General features: G+C 34.3%; 1 protein-coding gene across 2 annotated transcripts; it reads left to right on the forward strand.

Annotated features, from left to right (window-relative positions):
* The first annotated feature begins 2,730 nt into the window (after positions 1-2,730).
* LOC149416136 (uncharacterized) lies at positions 2,731-18,645 on the forward strand. 2 transcript variants are annotated; one of them, XM_089641586.1, is made up of 3 exons: positions 2,731-2,952; positions 7,265-7,481; positions 15,390-18,645. In XM_089641586.1, exons 2-3 carry the CDS (start codon positions 7,425-7,427, stop codon positions 18,531-18,533), a joined length of 3,201 nt encoding a protein of 1,066 aa, XP_089497712.1. In that variant the 5' UTR covers positions 2,731-2,952; positions 7,265-7,424; the 3' UTR covers positions 18,534-18,645. The 2 variants fall into 2 exon arrangements, with proteins under 2 accessions (XP_089497712.1, XP_089497713.1); XM_089641587.1 differs by lacking the exon at positions 2,731-2,952 and having other exon boundaries at positions 7,134-7,481.
* Positions 18,646-23,765: the final 5,120 nt, after the last annotated feature.

A 23,765-nucleotide genomic window follows, 5' to 3' on the forward strand; every position in this document is an offset into this window, starting at 1 on the left:
CGCTAGTCATAAAGCTTACTCCAGAGTCCGTCAGATGTCGCTAGAGTGTAATAAGTACTTGTGAGATGATATTGACAGGGAACAAGCATCTCGAACCAGAAAATTACCAACCCTCGGGTAATGAACAGTGTAGCTTAATCCAGACCCTTTGATTGTAACTTAAATAAACACAATTATAAGAAGAACCTTTTACTTTTAAAAAAGATTGCCCAACACCAAAATCTGCAAAGCAAGGCAGATGTAACAGTTTCAATTCATTTAATAAATTTAATTCATCTCATTCATTTCAATCATTTCTTTCATTTAATTTATTAAATTCATTTAATTCATTTCTTTAATTTCATTCATTTCATTCATTTCATTCATTTCATTCATTTCATTCATTTCATTCATTTCATTCATTTCATTCATTTCATTCATTTCATTCATTTCATTCATTTCATTCATTCATTTCATTCATTTCATTCATTCATTTCATTCATTTAATTCATTTCATTCATTTCATTCATTTCATTCATTTCATTCATTTCATTCATTTCATTCATTTCATTCATTTCATTCATTTCATTCATTTCATTCATTTCATTCCTCTAATCTCTTTTTTCTTTTGACTTCACCTGACCCAAACTATATTGTCATTTATTTTTGTTGTTTCTTATGTTCTTTCAGTTGAAATGTTAACTGTTAACAGCCGCGACAGTCTTGAAAGTGATAAAACGGTCTTTTCCATAAGATTTTCGATTTCATAATTAATTTTCATCCTGCAAGTAATAAATGTGATATGAAAAGATGTTTTCTAAAAAAATTACTGCTATTTCATTTCTTATGTTATTTCAGATGAAACGATTGGAAGGAACCTTTATTTGGAGTATCGATTCAGTTCATGAATGTGGTAATGGTGGATTCCGTCATTCGTTGTGACAAATTCGTCTGGTTTCCACCCAGGTGTCGCAAACTAATTTCTCTCTTAGCTAAGTAATTCATAATAGCGCAAGAAACATTTTCTGCCTATAATTACTCGCATTATCGTGATAGAGATAATTCAATTGAGTCGTGTAATTTCTATACCCGCTATATCAACTTTCATTGATTTGGAGAAAACCGCAAAAAACTGTCACATCTCTAGCGTACATAAGTAAATGCATTACAATTTTTTATATAATGAATTGTAGTAATAAAATTTCGAAAAGCATTTATTTTTCTATATATGTCTAGCAATAATTAAGTAATTTCGATAAATAAAATGGATATAATGGATTTTGATACTCACTTCGTGATTTTGAAAGTCAACTGAGCCGACATGGCGGGTTTAGAAACTCACGCGTAGATCATTTTGACACACAAGCGTGGCGTCGGAGCGGCGGCCATATTGTATTTTGGCAAAATAACTGCTTGTGATTCGTTGAATCCGATATAGCGGGTTTTGATAGTAACTTTCTGTATGATATAGCGGATTTGGTTTCTCACTCGCAGTTTTAACATGGTTTTTGGTCGCGATAAGGAGGGTTTTTAAACTCAATTTTAGGCTTCTCTTGTTGCTCGTAAAAATGTGAACAAGATGTCATACTCAGATCATTTAGTCAAAAAATCGGATATAGCGGGTATAGAAATTATAGGATTCAATTATTGTCAGGTTATCCATAAACCCGAGAATATTGTAAATTCTTTAAATAAAATAAATCCATTTAAAACGTTATATAAACAATTAAAATAATGTTTACTGTATTTTGTTTACATTTTCTACACACTGGACGCCCAGAAGAAAATTATCCATTTGAGGGCCTATGTCATCATTGTGAAGGGTCTCTTTAAGGAAGAGATCGTTATGTCCAGGATTGATGGGCGTTTGATTCCATCCTTCACATTGCAATGCAAGGCGATGTTCCAAGAGAGTCCGGCTGAAGGGGTCGAAAGGTCTCCCTTGACAGTCTCCTCCGATCCGGAACGGTTGGTTAGCCAATAAATGGTTCCCTAAGTCCTGTAAAAATAATATTCAGCGTGCGTCCCGGCGTAACGGACGGACCTACGGTCGACTTTGTCTTAGTACTTTACTTACATCGCATCTATGGTCTTGGTGTGTGAGACCTTTAAGTACCTACACATTGTCATTTTGCTATTGGTCAAATTGAAAGCCCTAGAATTGTGACTTGGAGAGTTGCCAAACCTGAGGGAGCAAGGATCTGTGATTTGGAAGCAGTGGCCATTCTTTGATCACCAGCCCAGAGCAGCGGGCATTCCTCTTGGCTGAGGTTCTACGAACACATTCGCCAATTTTCGTGAGCATCAGCTTTGCATATGGAGCATTGACCATTGGATTGATGGAATCGGATGGCATCTGCCGATCCTCATTGGTTAAGAAAGACCCTTTTGAAGACCAGCAGCATGAGGCTGTTTTGCATTGGACTATTTTCGATAAATTATAAACTGGGAGTTGCTGTGAAGAGCCGGAATCTACTACTTCGCATCAAGAACGAACTGGTATCACACCTTCATTTTACCTATGCAAGCCCTTTGCCAGACAGATTTAATAGAAGGATGCTAATTTATTTATTTTTATTCTTAAATATTTTTATTTCTAGATAATAAACCCATCCTTACTTTTATTTGTTTCCACTTAATCCCACGGTAACAATATTTTAAAAGTAAGATCTTGTTTTTATTAATCTTAAATATAAATAACTTACATCCGATGGATCCCAGTAGAAATATTTTAGATCTTAGTAATACGTTCATCAGAAATAGAGATTCTTGAGATGTGGTCAACGAATGCCCGCTCCATTCATTCCCCGGCGGGATTGATGAGGTCCACATGGCGACGCCTGAGGCCCTAAAATGGCTCGCAGATCTAGATGTCCCCCTCTGACCCCCCACCATACGAAAGAAGAAGAATCTCACTCAATGCCAGGAAATGGGCGCTTTTATAAGTACTACTGCTGCGGCCCAAATATAAAGGTACGTTATTTAGTAGAATAATGCTTCAGTTTTTTTTACCCACTAAATAATAAAAGGAAGTATAAATAAGGCAAGCGGTGTGGGTATGTTAGCTACACACAAAGAGAAAAGGCAATCGTTATCATATCGTGCACAATCTACCATCGAACCTCTAGTAAAAGCTCAAAAATGGTAATACGTGTCATTAACAAGCGACCGACAAGATACCTTGACTCCTCATAAAATATAAGGTCTTAAACATACGAAAACTCTACCTAAAATTTTCGCTAATACATTTCCTGTTCAAATATAAAAACAAAACTCTCTTACAACACAACTACACCACCAGAACAATAACCAACGGTCACTACAACGTACCTTCACTACATACCACGTCAGCTCAAAGACAATTTTTCTTCCTAGCTCATAAAATCTTTAAACTTATCCCTGAAAACCTAAAAACCGTGAGTCAACCCCATTCATTTAAAAAACAAATTACGAAATGGATCCTTACACACGGAATACATTACAACTACAATACCCATTCATTCTTCACTCTATCAATTTAATCACCTTTCAGACAAAACATAATATATATCCTTATTCCCTAACTTAGCGGTATAGTATGTACATAATTAATTAGTGTGATCTATTTACTAATAATTTATCTTATTTTTCATCTTCTTTATAATTCTCTAACTTCTTCATTCTCTTCTTGTCTTTAAACTGTTAAATTCACTCGCCATAACACAGGGTTATCCATTGCATGGAGGATGAAATACCACAATAAACCATATGTACTCTCTAAATCATGTATCAATAAAATAAATAAATATATTATATATTTCTAGAAAATTTGATCTTCAAAGATAGGACATCTTTTCAATTAATAAAAAAATGGAGTAGCTCTCACTGCACAATGCACATTGTTCAATCCGTAGATGCAATCTAAAGGACTGACTTTTTTTGATTTAACGTATTTTTCTAGGGTGTACCCGTAATTCTACATTTTCCAGCGAAAATACAATTTTTTCCTAGGAGAGAGTAATTTTATTGATTAGCGGAGAGTCAAATCAATGAATTTGCTTGCTATCGTTCACGGGTTTTTTCCTTTTATCATATGAAACATTCTGAGAAAGGTCCCATCCAGAGAATTTATAGAAATGTTCAATAAAAGAAACAAACAATATTTTTTCCTGTAACGAAAAAGTCAAAAATCGATGCTCCACTTAATTTATGCACTTTTAAATATGTTTAAGAATTGACTCGAGTGGAGGTGTAAAAAAACATGATTTCCTTAAGACAACTTAGTGCGATCACATTTGAAAAAAAATTCCTTCATTCCCAATTTGTTTGTTTGCCCGTAATAATGTACTTATAAACATTTTTCATTTTACGAAGTATGTAATTTATTAGGTTTAAAAACGATATGTAGGTACATGATGAAAATGGTTTTCACTGAAAAATGACATGTATCGAAATTGGTTGTATGTAAAAAGTAGTTTTGTTTTTCCAAAGATGTCACTTGTCTTGAAATTGAGAGAAAGAAAGTGGATGTAAATATTACATAACTAAATCTGTAAATAGAATAAAACATAGTCACTATCCGCGTCTGTCTATTTGTGCGCTTAGTTCTTCTAAGCTATGCAACGGATTTGACAGGTTTTCTTTATCATTATGAGAATTTCTTCAGCAAGGTTTAAATACACATAATACATGGATATTATATTTATTGAAAGCAGAGAAAAGTCGATCAACTCCGGGTACATGTCAGCTAGTTAATTTATATAAACTAAATTACAATTCTTCGAAACACATTACAAGAAGAAACAGATCGCTGGTAGGTAGTAGCATGTAATTGACATACATATAACTATTTCTGCTTCTTTTACTATTTCTTATTGGTGGTTACCTGGTATCATTTGACTGAAATAGTCGGATATTGTCTGTATACAATTTATCTTTGATACAAGATACTTTGGATTCGTTGGTCGCTGGAATTGGAAAGACTCATGGTCACGGGCAAATGGTTAAGTACACGGAGAAAACTTTTTGATACAAAACACTGTTAATTTATTAAAAATCTGGTTGCAATTATTCGTTTTCCTGTTGAAAACTGGACTTCAGGCCTATAGAAAATGAATTGACAGAGCTCCTGACGCAGTATCAGTTTAAAGCGAATGTTTTATGAGGACGGCGTAATACGTGTTCATACAATTACTGATACTGTCGCATTTTTTCATGATATTTACTAGGAAAACAACACGTGTTCTCGATATATTTTGAATGACTAATATTTTACTACGAAATTGGCCAGCTATCCTTTTTTTAACAGGATAATTTTTCTCCGTGCAGGAAAATCAGCGCAAGATTACCAATGTATTGGGCTGACCAAATGATATCGCTGACATCCGCAACGTGTTGCTTCGATGTCCTTTGTTTTCCATGGGCACCAGGGAAAATGGAGTAGGGAGTAAATGACTAAAAGAGAAGTCGTATTAGTAGTAAAATTATTCATAAAAAGAGAATATTTATGACAATTTTCTCTTTAGTTAATTTTGGTTAGTAATATATTCTAGTCGTAGTCAACACAATTTATTGATATAATCGAGTTGTGATTAAATTACCATAGTTTTGCATTATAATGCTTCCATTGTTTCAAATGTCTTCTTTAAGGCGATGCCATTCGTAGTGATTCAAAATCATGTGTTTTTGGTTTGAAAATTTGGTCGCCTAGAAATGTTTCAGATGCTTTAATTAAATACTGCGAGTAGAATACATCTTGACCTTTGAAATTAACGATTATTTATTAGATAAGTCTTTTTATAAGTCCAAAAAAAATAATGTATATGGCCTATGAAAACTGCTTTAAAGTTCAAAATCTCCTACTTACGAACCCATTTTCGGTTATTATTTTACTGTATAATGTGGAAAATTAAGTTATTTATAAAATGATTGGAAAAAAAATAAATATTTAAGCCTGAACATCCACAAAATAAAATAAAAGGCACTTTTAGCCATGTTTTTTTCTTGCAAAAATCAAAACAGGCGGATGGTGTTAAGCGGGAATTTAAACCTTATCGCCATCTACGTAAGGGTTGTTATTGATAGCGGCTCAATTTAAAATATTACACGACGTATTGCATCGCCTTAAACGCGTTACTAGCGTACCTTATTGATAGTGACGGACCTAAAACACTACCTTGTTGAACATCAAAATTACATAAGTGTGGACAAACAACATTTTAATTAACAATGATTTGTCGTTTGTACCTAATAGATGATATTTAATATTAAAAAAAAAAAAAAAAAATTTTTTATTAAATTTAAATAATTACATTCACATTCATGCTGTGTTGTGTCCGTCTCACTAGGAAATCCTGTGTTGAGAGCAGATGCAGTTAATAATATAATAGTTAATCAAAATAAAAATAAAGACAAACCGCTGCCTTAGTGCTTGTATGTTCAATAGACCATTTAGCAAATTTTACAGGAGACGTTTATTTTTTGGTTTTACATGCAAAAAAATTCTCGATTTTGGTCATTTCGTTTTATACATATTATGTGTAACAGGAAATCTTTAAAGATCATTTTTCAAAGATTGAAGCTATAATATGCCTGGAAAAATGTTATAAACAGGGTGATTTTCAGATTTCAAACACTTTACTTTTAGGTAGTAGTTGACTTAAAGTATTACTTTAAAATATACAAACAGCGTCCTTAAGGTGATTTTTCACAAAAACTGCTCTATACAAATCATCCAAATATTTCGTATGTTTGAAAACAACGTACAAGTACAAAGGTACCTACCGCTAAAATGCTACTGTCGGTTGTCGGTGCATGCGTGATGTGAAATATTCTTACATCGTACATATTACGTCCTCCGTGGTCTAGGGGTACTCTTGACTAGAAATCCGGAGGTCACGGGTTCAAACCCCGGCGTGCGTAAGTAAAATTTATTGAGTTTTGCGAGCGCATACATGCGCAAGCTGAATTTTTGTATATTTAGATTGTCAGAGGGCATTTAATTAGATTTTTTTGATTTCAAATACTTAAAAAGAGATTAATGCTAAACTAAATGTATTTAGTTTTTGTCACATTCATTAAGTTTTTATTGTCTTACCACTATGATAGTCATCGCGATATTCTTTAAGTTTGACTAGCAGCAACGTGTCCAAATAATCTTTGGATAGGCTGTACGCAGAATGTTGATTGTGGAGGAATACCTGGTGGTGAAAATGGTTTTTGAAAACATTCGCTGCCGTTGACTGTTAAAATAACCACTGGGATAAAAAAATTAAACCAATAACATGTCATATGTTGTCTTTAACAGATCAAACACAGATTGTTATCCAAAATTTGTCGAAGAACATTCTTAGCAAGTGTGTACTCTGCAGTGTAAAGAGAAATACACAAAAGTATTGCAAGATGCTAATTACTGGTCAGTAGCAAGCTGAACCTCGAGTCTGCAGTGTTTGAACCCCGCTATCAAAATGTTGGCGAATAAATTTGCTACCTTCCTGGTGATGACAACCTTTTTTATAACTGTGGTAAGTCAAACAATATTTTTTTTGAGTCTAGTTTTTGCACTGTTAATTCGTGGTGGAATTCCATTGTAATAGAATTAAAATTAAAAAACTTTTTCACTTTGTTCCACTTATTTATTATTACCAGGACCGGTTTCATCCTACTACGGACATTTTCAGACTGGTAGTTGAAACTCTTATGCTACTGATTTTATACAAACTTAGGCAGGGGTATACAACATTGTTTATATATAATGAATGATTCTATTTTGTTAATTTGAGGTAGGTATTATGAGTTATTTTGTTAATTTAGGGTACATTAGGTAATTATAAAGTTTATTTTTACAAATTATGAATGATGTTACAAAGCAAGTAGATATTTATAGTTCATATGAATATAAAAGAATTTATATAATTAAAAAGGTTTGTGATTTCTGATATTTTATTTTTGTAATGTTGGGATATTCCCTCCTTGTTGCTTAGGGCTTATTGTCAAATATTGATAGCACTTAAATAATTATTATTAGGGTTCCCCACATATTTGGGTTATTACATCTTTAAATTGCATACTTAAATTATACCACTGCTCTCTGAAGTAAAATTATTCTAAGTGAATTATAATGGGTAAATTAATGGTGATTGAGCATTATGTTCCAACTGTTTATTCATAACATATTTACGATCTATTTTCTTCGTTAAGCGATTGATTTCTAGTGACTCTAATCTGTCTAATTTTTGTCCTTTGTTGCAAACATGAAGGATTTTTACATCTCTATCTTTGTCAAAGGTATGTTGGTTTTCTAGTAGATGCAAGGCAACGTTCGATAAATCTCCTTTTTGATTAACCCAACTAGCGAAATGTTCTTTTATACGGGTTGATACTGCTCTTCCTGTTTGTCCTACGTAATACGCGGGGCAATTCGAGCAGTTCACCTGTTAGACTCCAGAGTTTTCCAGATTACCTCTTTTATCTTTATTGTTTATAAATATTTTACCCAAAGAATTTACATTATAAAAGGCTGTCTTACATTTTTTATCACTGTCTATTAATTTTGAAATTTTATTTGATATTTTGCCAAGGTACGGTATTTTAGTCCATTGTTTTGTTTCTATTTCCTTGTCCGGCGTAAGGCCATATGTAATTGAAGCTACGGTGAGTTTTTTATTCTTCTTCTTTATTAGATTATCAATCATTATGCTATCGTAACCATTATTTTCTGCAATAGTTTTGATAACTTTTAATTCATTATTGTAATTTATGTCGTTTAGTGGTACATGTAATAGTCTATGGATTAAAGAATGGAATACCGACAATTTATGTGAAATATGGTGTCTTGAGGAGCTGTGAATAATATTATCGCTATATGTCGGTTTCCTGTATATCGAAAATTCTAATTTGTTATTAACTATATTCATTCCTATATCTAAAAAGTTGATTTTATCTCCTCCTATCTCCATCGTGAATTGAATTGACTTATTGATTTGATTTATTTCTTTGATGAAGATATCTAGTTGTCTCTGCGTACCGGTCCATATGATCAAAATGTCGTCTACATATCTCCGATAGAAAATAACATTTTTAAATGATTTTAACTTTTCGATGGTTTCTTCTAAGTGGTCCATCATGAACTCTGCTAATATTGGTGAGATAGGACTGCCCATGGCCAACCCTTTTGATTGTAAATAGAATTTATTATCAAATCTATAATAGTTTTGTTCGATGCACGATCTAATTTGTGAACTTTACAAAGTTCACAAATTAGATATACCAGTGAGACCAGTCGTAGGATATAACTCAGCACCAGCCTATAAGTTAGCAAAATACGCAAATAGAATCATTAAAAACACTTTAAATTTCAAACCAAAATATGGAATAAAAAATTCTTTGCAATTAATAGACCTCATCAAGGATATACATATACCAAACAACGCCTCTCTGGTGTCATTTGATGTTGTTAGTCTATTTACAAGCGTACCCACAGATGAATTAAAAATAATAATCAATAATTACATGGAGAAAATCAATTTAAATATAATAAAAAAGAGAGAAATTAATCAAGTAATAAATACGTGCATCGAACAAAACTATTTTAGATTTGATAATAAATTCTATTTACAATCAAAAGGGTTGGCCATGGGCAGTCCTATCTCACCAATATTAGCAGAGTTCATGATGGACCACTTAGAAGAAACCATCGAAAAGTTAAAATCATTTAAAAATGTTATTTTCTATCGGAGATATGTAGACGACATTTTGATCATATGGACCGGTACGCAGAGACAACTAGATATCTTCATCAAAGAAATAAATCAAATCAATAAGTCAATTCAATTCACGATGGAGATAGGAGGAGATAAAATCAACTTTTTAGATATAGGAATGAATATAGTTAATAACAAATTAGAATTTTCGATATACAGGAAACCGACATATAGCGATAATATTATTCACAGCTCCTCAAGACACCATATTTCACATAAATTGTCGGTATTCCATTCTTTAATCCATAGACTATTACATGTACCACTAAACGACATAAATTACAATAATGAATTAAAAGTTATCAAAACTATTGCAGAAAATAATGGTTACGATAGCATAATGATTGATAATCTAATAAAGAAGAAGAATAAAAAACTCACCGTAGCTTCAATTACATATGGCCTTACGCCGGACAAGGAAATAGAAACAAAACAATGGACTAAAATACCGTACCTTGGCAAAATATCAAATAAAATTTCAAAATTAATAGACAGTGATAAAAAATGTAAGACAGCCTTTTATAATGTAAATTCTTTGGGTAAAATATTTATAAACAATAAAGATAAAAGAGGTAATCTGGAAAACTCTGGAGTCTACCAGGTGAACTGCTCGAATTGCCCCGCGTATTACGTAGGACAAACAGGAAGAGCAGTATCAACCCGTATAAAAGAACATTTCGCTAGTTGGGTTAATCAAAAAGGAGATTTATCGAACGTTGCCTTGCATCTACTAGAAAACCAACATACCTTTGACAAAGATAGAGATGTAAAAATCCTTCATGTTTGCAACAAAGGACAAAAATTAGACAGATTAGAGTCACTAGAAATCAATCGCTTAACGAAGAAAATAGATCGTAAATATGTTATGAATAAACAGTTGGAACATAATGCTCAATCACCATTAATTTACCCATTATAATTCACTTAGAATAATTTTACTTCAGAGAGCAGTGGTATAATTTAAGTATGCAATTTAAAGATGTAATAACCCAAATATGTGGGGAACCCTAATAATAATTATTTAAGTGCTATCAATATTTGACAATAAGCCCTAAGCAACAAGGAGGGAATATCCCAACATTACAAAAATAAAATATCAGAAATCACAAACCTTTTTAATTATATAAATTCTTTTATATTCATATGAACTATAAATATCTACTTGCTTTGTAACATCATTCATAATTTGTAAAAATAAACTTTATAATTACCTAATGTACCCTAAATTAACAAAATAACTCATAATACCTACCTCAAATTAACAAAATAGAATCATTCATTATATATAAACAATGTTGTATACCCCTGCCTAAGTTTGTATAAAATCAGTAGCATAAGAGTTTCAACTACCAGTCTGAAAATGTCCGTAGTAGGATGAAACCGGTCCTGGTAATAATAAATAAGTGGAACAAAGTGAAAAAGTTTTTTAATTTTAATTCTATTACAATGGAATTCCACCACGAATTAACAGTGCAAAAACTAGACTCATTAAAAGCAGCAAACACAGCAACACTGAAGAGACTATACAAGAAACTCAATCTGAAGCGACGGATGGCGACACAACACCTTTGGTTCAATCGTGAGTGTAAAAAACGAGGACTTTTACCAAAATACATCAACATCAAAACGAACACGAATAGCAGAGCAGCCACACTTGCAGTTGCAGCAGCCCAGAGGACTTGGACCACACAGGAGATGAAGAAGTGGTACAGCATCCGGGATAATGTCAGTACGTACTTATTTTACATACACACTGCTCTCACATCAAAATTACATCCAATAGAATTTGATTGCCTTTTTAACGAAACTACCCTTATGGTAAATAATAAAATACATGCAACATATCAGAAACAAATCGAAAAATTAAAGTATTGGACACAAAAACAATTAAAATCACCGACTAATGTTAATATAGAATTACCTCAAACAACTTTTTACGAAAAAGTAGTAAACACGTCCAAGGTACAGTTTAATGTAGATGAAATAAAAATGCTAGATAAAGGATTAAAACATTGCCCTGACTTACCAATTCACATAAAAGATTACGAGAATTTTGCATTAGACGTAGACATTGCAATTCCATCAGATTACGGTAAAAAATATTTATGTTCAAAAATAATAAAAAACGCTATAACTAATAGTAAGTTTTCAAGCGAAGCTCGTATAATAAAATCAATTAAAAATAAAATTAAAGAAAATAACTTAATTATTTCAAAAGCTGATAAGGGGAATAGCACTGTAATTCTACCAAAAAATATTTATATTGAAAAAGTCCAAAATGTGCTGGACTCTAGTGATGTAATTTTATTAAAAAAAGATCCCACCCCAAAATTTACCGCAGAAATAAATTCAATTCTTAGTACATGCCAAACACTCATTAAAGATAAATTCCAAAAATCCAACCTCACTGTCATGAACCCCCAATGCCCGCGGCTATATGGACAACCTAAAGTTCACAAATTAGATATACCAGTGAGACCAGTCGTAGGATATAACTCAGCACCAGCCTATAAGTTAGCAAAATACGCAAATAGAATCATTAAAAACACTTTAAATTTCAAACCAAAATATGGAATAAAAAATTCTTTGCAATTAATAGACCTCATCAAGGATATACATATACCAAACAACGCCTCTCTGGTGTCATTTGATGTTGTTAGTCTATTTACAAGCGTACCCACAGATGAATTAAAAATAATAATCAATAATTACATGGAGAAAATCAATTTAAATATAATAAAAAAGAGAGAAATTAATCAAGTAATAAATACGTGCATCGAACAAAACTATTTTAGATTTGATAATAAATTCTATTTACAATCAAAAGGGTTGGCCATGGGCAGTCCTATCTCACCAATATTAGCAGAGTTCATGATGGACCACTTAGAAGAAACCATCGAAAAGTTAAAATCATTTAAAAATGTTATTTTCTATCGGAGATATGTAGACGACATTTTGATCATATGGACCGGTACGCAGAGACAACTAGATATCTTCATCAAAGAAATAAATCAAATCAATAAGTCAATTCAATTCACGATGGAGATAGGAGGAGATAAAATCAACTTTTTAGATATAGGAATGAATATAGTTAATAACAAATTAGAATTTTCGATATACAGGAAACCGACATATAGCGATAATATTATTCACAGCTCCTCAAGACACCATATTTCACATAAATTGTCGGTATTCCATTCTTTAATCCATAGACTATTACATGTACCACTAAACGACATAAATTACAATAATGAATTAAAAGTTATCAAAACTATTGCAGAAAATAATGGTTACGATAGCATAATGATTGATAATCTAATAAAGAAGAAGAATAAAAAACTCACCGTAGCTTCAATTACATATGGCCTTACGCCGGACAAGGAAATAGAAACAAAACAATGGACTAAAATACCGTACCTTGGCAAAATATCAAATAAAATTTCAAAATTAATAGACAGTGATAAAAAATGTAAGACAGCCTTTTATAATGTAAATTCTTTGGGTAAAATATTTATAAACAATAAAGATAAAAGAGGTAATCTGGAAAACTCTGGAGTCTACCAGGTGAACTGCTCGAATTGCCCCGCGTATTACGTAGGACAAACAGGAAGAGCAGTATCAACCCGTATAAAAGAACATTTCGCTAGTTGGGTTAATCAAAAAGGAGATTTATCGAACGTTGCCTTGCATCTACTAGAAAACCAACATACCTTTGACAAAGATAGAGATGTAAAAATCCTTCATGTTTGCAACAAAGGACAAAAATTAGACAGATTAGAGTCACTAGAAATCAATCGCTTAACGAAGAAAATAGATCGTAAATATGTTATGAATAAACAGTTGGAACATAATGCTCAATCACCATTAATTTACCCATTATAATTCACTTAGAATAATTTTACTTCAGAGAGCAGTGGTATAATTTAAGTATGCAATTTAAAGATGTAATAACCCAAATATGTGGGGAACCCTAATAATAATTATTTAAGTGCTATCAATATTTGACAATAAGCCCTAAGCAACAAGGAGGGAATATCCCAACATTACAAAAATAAAATATCAGAAATCACAAACCTTTTTAATTATATAAATTCTTTTATATTCATATGAACTATAAATATCTACTTGCTTTGTAACATCATTCATAATTTGTAAAAATAAACTTTATAATTACCTAATGTACCCTAAATTAACAAAATAACTCATAATACCTACCTCAAATTAACAAAATAGAATCATTCATTATATATAAACAATGTTGTATACCCCTGCCTAAGTTTGTATAAAATCAGTAGCATAAGAGTTTCAACTACCAGTCTGAAAATGTCCGTAGTAGGATGAAACCGGTCCTGGTAATAATAAATAAGTGGAACAAAGTGAAAAAGTTTTTTAATTTTAATTCCAATATTTTTTTTATTTGTTTTGTGCATCTTTGTAGGTTCAGCTAGATAAATCATTTCTCCATTCAGTTAGATGACTACCACGACGCTGTATGGGAATCACGTTACAGAGTGGAGTCGTATAGTTCCCGTGAGTACTTCATGAACCCATTATGCTATTTTTAATTTTCCCTAATTTCTTTAACAGTAACTGGGTTCCTTTGATAAAGTTCACCGGGGTAGTCATTGGATATCTGGCTATGTCTTCTAGTTCTACAATGTGTCTTCCCAGGTATCTGTGCCTTGTTCCCAACAGAGCGGGACATTGCCACCATTGCTGAAGTGGAATTATATAAATTCACTCATTCATTCATTTTGCTGACTGAGCTGCGCTTGATCGCTATGCGGGACCGCAAGACGACTGCAACTTAGCTGTTTTGGTCGAGTCTTAATCTAAGATTTAATATTTCTCTCATGTAACTTTTTTCTTTATCTTAGTAAAAAAAATAACTTACACTATATGCCTGGACAATGTCGGTCTAGAGTTATTTTAGTAAAAAGTAGCTTCCTTTATAAACAAAAATTAGAGTCTTGTTGCAATTAGTGTAAAGAGGAAACCATCTATGAAACAAGCCGTGAGAAAGAGGTTTGCAACATCCAATGGAGTATTTTCTTCCCATCACAATTCTTACATCTATTGGGGTTTTCCACTCCTACAACTGAATGTAAATCCTGAGATGGCAGTGTCCCGTTAATAGTCCTACAAGTACCCTCAGTGAGTTTTTGTCCATCAAGTACATTTATGAGTTCCCTTTTACATTCTTTCCACTGCTGAAATTTGATCCGTCTTTCAAAATGTGGGAAACAAGTTCTTGCTTAATGATTAGTATATTATCTCTTTTAAAAACATCGAATAGACCAAATTGTAATTATGTAACTTTTTATACGAGTTTACTAGATTATGTCACAATAACGCTACGTCAGAGCAGTTGTTGTGATATTAATCTCGATTATTCATAAAATAAGTATTATATTTCTTACGAGTTTCCCGTGAGTGAATTTTTGCGTAGCGATAAACGTAGCCATGCGAACCAAATCAAAAAAAAGGGTAAGCCATCTGTTCTCATTGTGCTGTTGACCTCTTTAGCGAGAGCCACCTGTTTTAATATAATAATACTGCTGTTATGTTTTTATAAATCTCATTGTAAAATGAGTTGATCATCATCATAAAGCTGACCAAGAAGTCGACCTCCATCAGTGATGATTTATTGAAATTACTTATTTATTTCAGGACTTCGTAAAATGTTACCCCATGGATACTACCACTACCCCAGCACCATGTACTGACAGCACAACAGTAGCACCTACGACAGCATCACCTACCACTGAAGCACCATCTACAGAATCACCCCTAGATACTACCACTACCCCAGCACCTTATACTGACAGCACAACAGTAGTACCTACGACAGCATCACCTACCACAGAATCACCCCTAGATACTACCACTACCCCAGCACCTTGTACTGACAGCACAACAGTAGCACCTACGACAGCATCACCTACCACTGAAGCACCTACCACAGAATCACCCCTAGATACTACCACTACCCCAGCACCTTATACTGACAGCACAACAGTAGTACCTACGACAGCATCACCTACCACTGAAGCACCTACCACTGAATCACCCCTAGATACTACCACAACCCCAGCACCTTATACTGACAGCACAACAGTAGTACCTACGACAACATCACCTACCACTGAAGCACCTACCACTGAATCACCCCTAGATACTACCACTACCCCAGCACCATGTACTGACAGCACAACAGTAGCAACTACGACAGCATCACCTACCACTGAAGCACCTACCACAGAATCACCCCAGGATACTACCACTACCCCAGCACCTTATACTCATAGCACAACAGTAGCACCTACGACAGAAGAACCTACGACAGAAGCACCTACCACTTCAGCACCCACCACAGAATCACCTACCACAGTTTCACCTACCACAGAAGAACATACGACAGCAGCACCTACCACTGAAACACCCACCACAGAAGCACCTACCACAGAAGCACCTACCACGACAGCACCTACCATAGATACACCTACCACCGAAGCACCTACCACAGCAGCACCTACCACAGAATCACCTACCACTGAAGCACCCACCACAAAAGCATTGACCACACCTGCTCCTACCACAGAAGCACCCACCACTGCAGCACTCACCACAGAATCACCTACAACAGCTTCACCTACCACAGAAGAACATACCACAGCAGCACCTACCACTGAAGCACCCACCACAGTAGCACCTGCCACAGCTGCAACTACCACAGAAGCACCCACCACAGAATCACCAACCACAGCTGCACCTACCACAGCTGCACTTACAACAGCTGCACCTACCACAGAAGCATCTACCAAAGAAGCACCTACCACAACAGTACCTACCACAGATGCACCTATGACAGCAGCACCTACCACTGAAGCATCCACCACAAAAGCACCTACCACACCTGTTCCTACCACAGAAGCACCCACCACTGCAGCACCCACCACAGAATCACCAACTACGGCTGCACCTACCACAGCTGCACCTACCACAGCTGCACCTACCACAGCTGCACCTACCACAGCAGTACCTATCACAGAAGCAACTACCACAACTGCACCTACTACAGCAGCACCTACCACTGAAGCACCCACCACAGAAGCACCTACCACAGAAGCACCTACTACTGCAACACCTACCACAGAAGCACCTAACATAAAAGTACCTACCACTTCAGCACCTGCTACAGAAGCACCCCAACATACTACTACTACTGCACCTTGCACTGACAGCACAACAGTAGCACCTACCACAACAGCACCTACCACTGTAGCACCTACAACAAAAACACCTACCACAGAAGCACCTACAACAACAGCACCTACCACTGAAGCACCCACCACAGAAGCACCTACCACACCATCATTAACCACTGCAGCACCCACCACAGAAGCACCCCAACATACTACTACTACCCCAGCACCTTGCAGCACAACAGTTGCACCTACCACAGCAGCACCTACCACAGAAGCACCTACAACAGCAGCACCTACCACTGAAGCAACCACCACAGAATCGCCTACCACAGCAGCACCCACTAAAGCAGCAACTACCACAGAAGTAACTACCACTGCAGCACCTGCTACAGAAGCACCCACCACTGAAGCACCTACCACACCATCATCTGCTACTGCAGCACCTACCACAGAAGCACCCCAACATACCACTACTACCCCAGCACCTTGCAGCACAACAGTAGCACCTACCACAACAGCACCTAGCACAGCAGCACCTACCACAGAAGCACCCCAAAATACTACTACTACCCCAGGTCCTTGCACTGACACCACAACAGGAGCACCTACCACAGCAGCATCTACCACTGTAACACCTACCACAAAAGCACTCACCACAGCAGCACCTACTACAGAAGTACCTACTACAGAAGTACCTACTACTGCAGCACCCGCTGCAGAAGCACCTACAACTGTAGCATGCGCCACAGTAGATTCAGCCGAAACTACAACAACTACAACGACCACTAAATGCCCAACAACAATGAAAACTATAACAACAAAGGCATCTGGAACAAACAAAGCCCTACTTCCAACAAAATGTTCACTTGACGCAACTAAAAATCTGTTACCAGATCTTTTCCAGGAGGTACAGACGGTTGTGAGGAATGTTTTGCCAGGACTTAAGTTTCCACCACGCGCTGGTGCAGGAGCAGGAGCTAGTCTTCCTACTATAGCAGCACCTACCACTAAATGCCCAACAACAATGAAAGCTGTAACAACAATGGCATCTGGAATAAACAAAACCCCACTTCCAACAAATTGTCCACTTGACGCAACTAAAAATTTGATACCAGATCTTTTGCAAGGGGTAAAGACGGCTGTAAATAATGTTTTCCCAGGACTTAAGTTTCCACCACGCGTTGGTGCTCCTTCTAGTCCTCCCACTATAGCAGCAGCACCTACCACTAAATGCCCAACAACAATGAAAGCTGTAACAACAATGGCATCTGGAACAACCAAAGCCCCACTTCCAACAAAATGTCTGGCAAAAGATTTTTTGCAAGAGGTACAGACGGCTGTAAATAATGTTTTGCCAGGACTTAAGTTTCCACCACGCGCTGGTGCTCCCGCTGGTTCTCCTACTGGTGCTACCGCTGTTGCTATCGCTGGTGCTACCGCTGGTGCTATCACTGGTGCTACCGCTGGTGCTACCGCTGGTATCCGCGCTTCACCACCCGCTCTCGCATCAGCTCCTAAACTGCCTAATATCTTTGAAGTTGCTTCTGCTATTTTGCAACCCAAGGCTCCTGCAACTCCTCGTCCTTTGAATATGTTCCATTTCTAAAAAATATTATTTTAAATAAATCTATTGACGATGTATGTAAAATTGTGATGCTCTTAAAAATAAAAATGATTTCTCTTCCTACACTTATGTTCCCTAGCAACCAATAAATCTTTTTGAATATGATTTGTTTTTTTCACAGCTAAAAGTATTAAAGTGATTAATTATTGGGGTACTATGCCGTGTTGCATTACCTCCTTTTTTGGGCCAATGTTTACGTCGGAATTAACCAAGTAGCCCTGCTCTTATCACATAACCTGACACGTCTGCCCCGATGACGGACACGAACGATGTCCGAACAATTGGCTAAATAAGGAGATAATATATACATAATATATAATACATAATTCCCCAAAAATAAATTACTATAAAGAAATCTATTATTTATTTGTTGTATTTTAAAGAAATACGGAAACATAGTAATTTTTAACAAATTTGCATCAGGATCATTTAATTTAAGAAAAAAAAACTGAGAAACCGCACAACAGTCCCAACTGCTCCCTACAGTCTAGAGCCAGTGAGATTTTGGCATCCCCAATTGGGGTATATTTTGAGGATGATGGTGAAATACCTGGCAATTCAGATCTGGTCACCAAAAACGGCCAAAACCATTTCAATTCTGAATGGTGGTCTTACACCAGGGCGATACTGATAGTATCTTCCACTTTCGAAAGTGCCGCAAGCATTCTAAAATATAATTTTAAGTGAGTAAATTGAGAAATAATACAAATTTACACACAAATTGACACACTCACTAACCAATAGGATGCACGATCTTGGGAACAAATCATTTGGTTTCTATTGATATATTTACCGTCTCCATTTATAGAATTAAGTGTAGATAATCTATATCAGCCCTTTGATGAATCCTACAAATTATAGTCGCGTTAGTAATGTAATTTTATTGGATTTGTCTTATATATAGTATTGTTTTAGTTTATTTTTTTATTTTATGTTACTGACACATTTTTACTAATATTGTTTCATATTCAGTTTATCAGTTTACCGTTATTTTGTGAATAAAAAAATTTGCGCATAATTTTCGATAGCTCACTAGGTTCTGTTTTCTGACTTCTGTTGTTAAAATCCATGTTTTTACGCCCGGATGAGTCTAAAACCAAATAAAATAAAATATGTAAAAATCAGGTCTTAAATTGAACTCAGTTTTCAAAAAAAAAACCCATGAAAGATTCGTTGAATCACTACTGCAAAAAAAACTATTACGTGTGACAGAAGAAAATCGTCAAAAAATGTGGGCATCTGTTTAAATAGAACTGAATTATTTTTCAAATTTGTGTGACATATCAACATTATATATTATTAAGGATCAATAATATAATTAAGTGGAAATAATAAGACAATTTATCCATGTCTTCAATAAAACTATTAAAATTGTCTATTCATGCATAAATTCAAACAATGTTGCAGTTGGGGGATTTAAAGCAACCTTACAGCCCATAATAACAATTCAAAGAATAATTATTAAAATTATCCCTAGGAAACCATACGACTTCCCAACCTTAGTGATATTTCAGGAATGTACCAACTATCAAAGAATTGTGTACAATAAACACATTGTACAAAATTTATAAGAAATATTTCATCAATATAATTTACCCCTTAGATAGCATAAGCAGTAGATTCAAAATAAAGGGCATGATATCCATCTCAATGCTAAGAACCACCTTGGCTTAGCACAAGTAGCAATTTATAAAAACAGTTTTTTTTAAACAAGTTCTGCTTGTGTAGTTGTTTTTACGCGTGACAGCTGTTTCGCTCTCTGAATTCATTATCAAACTGTGGGTAGCCCACTTACAAACATTTATATTATTTCTAGGTAGGTATTTTAATTTAAATTACTGATTTTCTAATTGATTTCTGAGTAAGATGTTAAAAATCATTAATGGTTATTACCCCAGTAAAGTTTCCCCAATTACTGTAATGTTTAAATTTGACTGAAGGTATTAATTAGTTATTATTATTATTATTATTATGTTAGTTATTCCCAAACGATGACTCATAGAGTTATTTTAATAGCATAATTAAGTACTTCATAATGCACTAGGTTTGAAGATATCTAGTAGGGGTGAACGAATTATATTTGTTTGTTCATTTATCAAAATAGCTTTCGGATTATTAGAATTTTGGTTAATTTCTAACTGCTCTAAAAGATTCAGTTTACGGCCTTTATTTTGTACGTGTAACGGAGTTGGTTTATTATTATCACTAAGTGAGTGATTTTCATTTATGAGATGCTTGGCAAATTGTGATTGTATGTTATTATTATTTTTAAAAGATCTTATAATATGTTTTTTGAACACAGTGTTAAAGGACCGGCCAATTTCTCCAACATAAACAGCGTTGCATTCGTCATACTGGAGTTTATAAATGCCGCTATTTTATGATTTGAGTATTTTACTTTTTAAGAGATGATCCTAAGTTGTTATTTGTGCGGAAGGCAATATCTAAGCCACACTTTTTGAGGACTTTAGCAATTTTATTAGATGTTGATCCGATGAATTCTAAACACCCAAACTTATTATTCGTCTTATTATAAGTCGCTGGGTAAATTAATTTTAAGTTATTTTTGTGTTTGTTATTATTGATTATTTTTTCAATGTCTCTACCCTTGAAGCCGTTATTTTTAGCAATAGTTAGAATTGTATTTTTTTCCTTTTCGTATGCTTTCTTGTCGAGTGGGATGTTAGTAAGTCTATGTATCATTGAGTGGTAGGCAGATAATTTATGTGACCATGGGTGTAAAGATTTATAATTGATGGTCATGTCTGTAAAAGTAGGCTTACGAAAAATTTCAAACGTATGTTTATTATTTTCTCTACCGATTGTTAAGTCTAAAAAATTATTTTCTTATTACACTCCCTTTCAATCATAAAGCAGATTTTACGGTTGATGGAGTTAGCTAATGTGACAAAAAGATCTAATTGTCTGTTGGTACCTTTCCAACAGACCAGAATTTCGTCAACATAACGAACATAGTAAATTATGTATTTGCTATAGACTGAATTTAAAATTTGTTTTTCAATGTAATCCATTAATATTTCTGCAAGAAGTGGACTGAGGGGCGATCCCATTGGTAATCCGTCGTTTTGTTGATAGAATTTATCGTTAAACTCTAAGTAGTTGGTTTCTGCACAAATTTTAAATAGATCGCAAAAGTATTTTTTAATAACTGGTTTTAAAATAAGGTACTAACAAAACTAAGGTAACCAAATGAATAATACAAAAATCAAATTAACTGCCTGAAGTTGGATAGTGATATATTGGACCCTTAATATACGTATATTTTATCTAGCATTAAAAATATAAAAATTACACTTTGGCTAATGCTATAATACTAATTCTCTAAAATTGTGTTTATTGAATTTTGTTTTGTATTTCATTTTAAGATTGCATTATGTTATTTTTTATGTTGAAATACGTTTGTAGTTATTTAATAAGACTTTGAATATTGTTCACATATCACCTTTTAAACATTATTTTCTTTTTGAATATACTTACTTCTCCCATAAACACGAGTTCCCGGAGCTCACCTTATGGAGTAGTAGAATAATATATTAACAGCGGCTCCTGGAGCTCACATTATGGAGTAGTTGAATAATTAGGAAGTAAAATAAATATATTGTGCATACAATTATAATTAGAAAATTCCAACTATTCACAGATAATCTGACCTAAATAAATTCAATGAAGTCTAAGTAAATATTATAGTATTATCAATGTTATAGCCTGAATGAAGTCTAATGTCTATTCTCTATAACCCTTTACTCGAAATAGTGCACTGTGTTAATCATTACAATGTTTGACTATTATTTCGCCATACAAATTCATAGAAAAAATACTTTACATTTATTTAAAACTTTTTTGTGTAAACATTTTTAACTCAATCAAATTTATAAAACTGAAAAAACTATTTTTGATCCGTTTTCTTTTTTGCTATTTTCGGATTAATTAAATTGTTCTACATCAAATACCTCTTGTTAAACTGCAATTGTTGCATTGAAATTTATTATGTTGAAACAATATTACTTACATTGTTTATTATTCATAACTAAATTAAGTTGATCCTCAATGTAATGTGTGTATTTTATATATAAATAAAATATTAAAAGTTATGAGTCAAATAATAATGTGACTAGATTATTTAAAATTCATTTGTGTGACAGTGGAAAAGTATTAATTCCTGATACAATGCTTAAAAGTGTAACATGGGAAGGCTTACTAAATCAAATAAATTAAAGAATTATTTAAATAAAAGCTTTTTATTATAAGTCCTCCGGCATTATGATACATTAATAATATAAATAATCTATGGGCATGACTAACCTTCAAGACAGTAGTTGGAAAATTTGGTATAGTTGATGTTGTGACAGATGTAGTTGTTTGGGTTACGGTAGGCATTGTAATTTGTTTAGAAGTTGTTGTGGGAGTCGTTGATGGTGTTGTGGTTGGAGTGGTTGTCGATGTCGTGGTAGGGGTGGTCGTTGGTGTTGTTATTGGGATTGTTGTTGGAGTTGTGGTTAGGTTCGTAGTGGGTGTACTTTTTAGAGTGGTATTTGATGTGGTTGTAGTTGTTATGGTTGGAGTTGATGGTTTAGGGGATTTTGGCTGGGGTTATAGCCGATGTCGTAGGGGGTGTTACTTTCGGGGTTTTTGGAGTTGTTGTGAGTATCGTCAACGATGTTCTAGTTGGTGTAGTGTTCGGGTAGTAGTCGAGGTTGTGGTTGAGTTTGTAGTTGGAATCTTCGTCGGTATTCCCACTTCTTTTTGATTCATTTGTTTATTTTTCTGTTTCGTATATCAGTATTATCCACAGACATAGGAATTAATAGACGAGAAGATAATGGCGAGGGGTAAAATCAACTGTTTAAGAACGAAGGGAGTAAGGCTGACTGTGATTCGTCAATAAATCAATCTGACAGTAAATAGGCATCTCGCATTATAATATCATAAAATGAACCGATGATGCCTCGACCATAGTTCGCACAAGAATGATGACGTCACGTTTTCAAATTTCACTTGAGGCCATATGCGAGCCCAGCCGGCTCAATGGAACCGGTATGGGGAGTGGGGATAATACGCTTTTAATCACTTAGGGCAGGTCTACTAATATTCATATGTCTATGGTATTATCTTATTCTTCAATGATCAATAAATTATTGACTTACGATCAGATAAAAAAAGTATTTGGGACAATATATCTCTACCTTTCATATT

The sequence above is a fragment of the Hesperophylax consimilis genome, chromosome 17 (assembly GCF_061612785.1).
Source record: "Hesperophylax consimilis isolate HC1 chromosome 17, BYU_Hcon_1.0, whole genome shotgun sequence".
Lineage (NCBI taxonomy): Eukaryota > Metazoa > Arthropoda > Insecta > Trichoptera > Limnephilidae > Hesperophylax > Hesperophylax consimilis.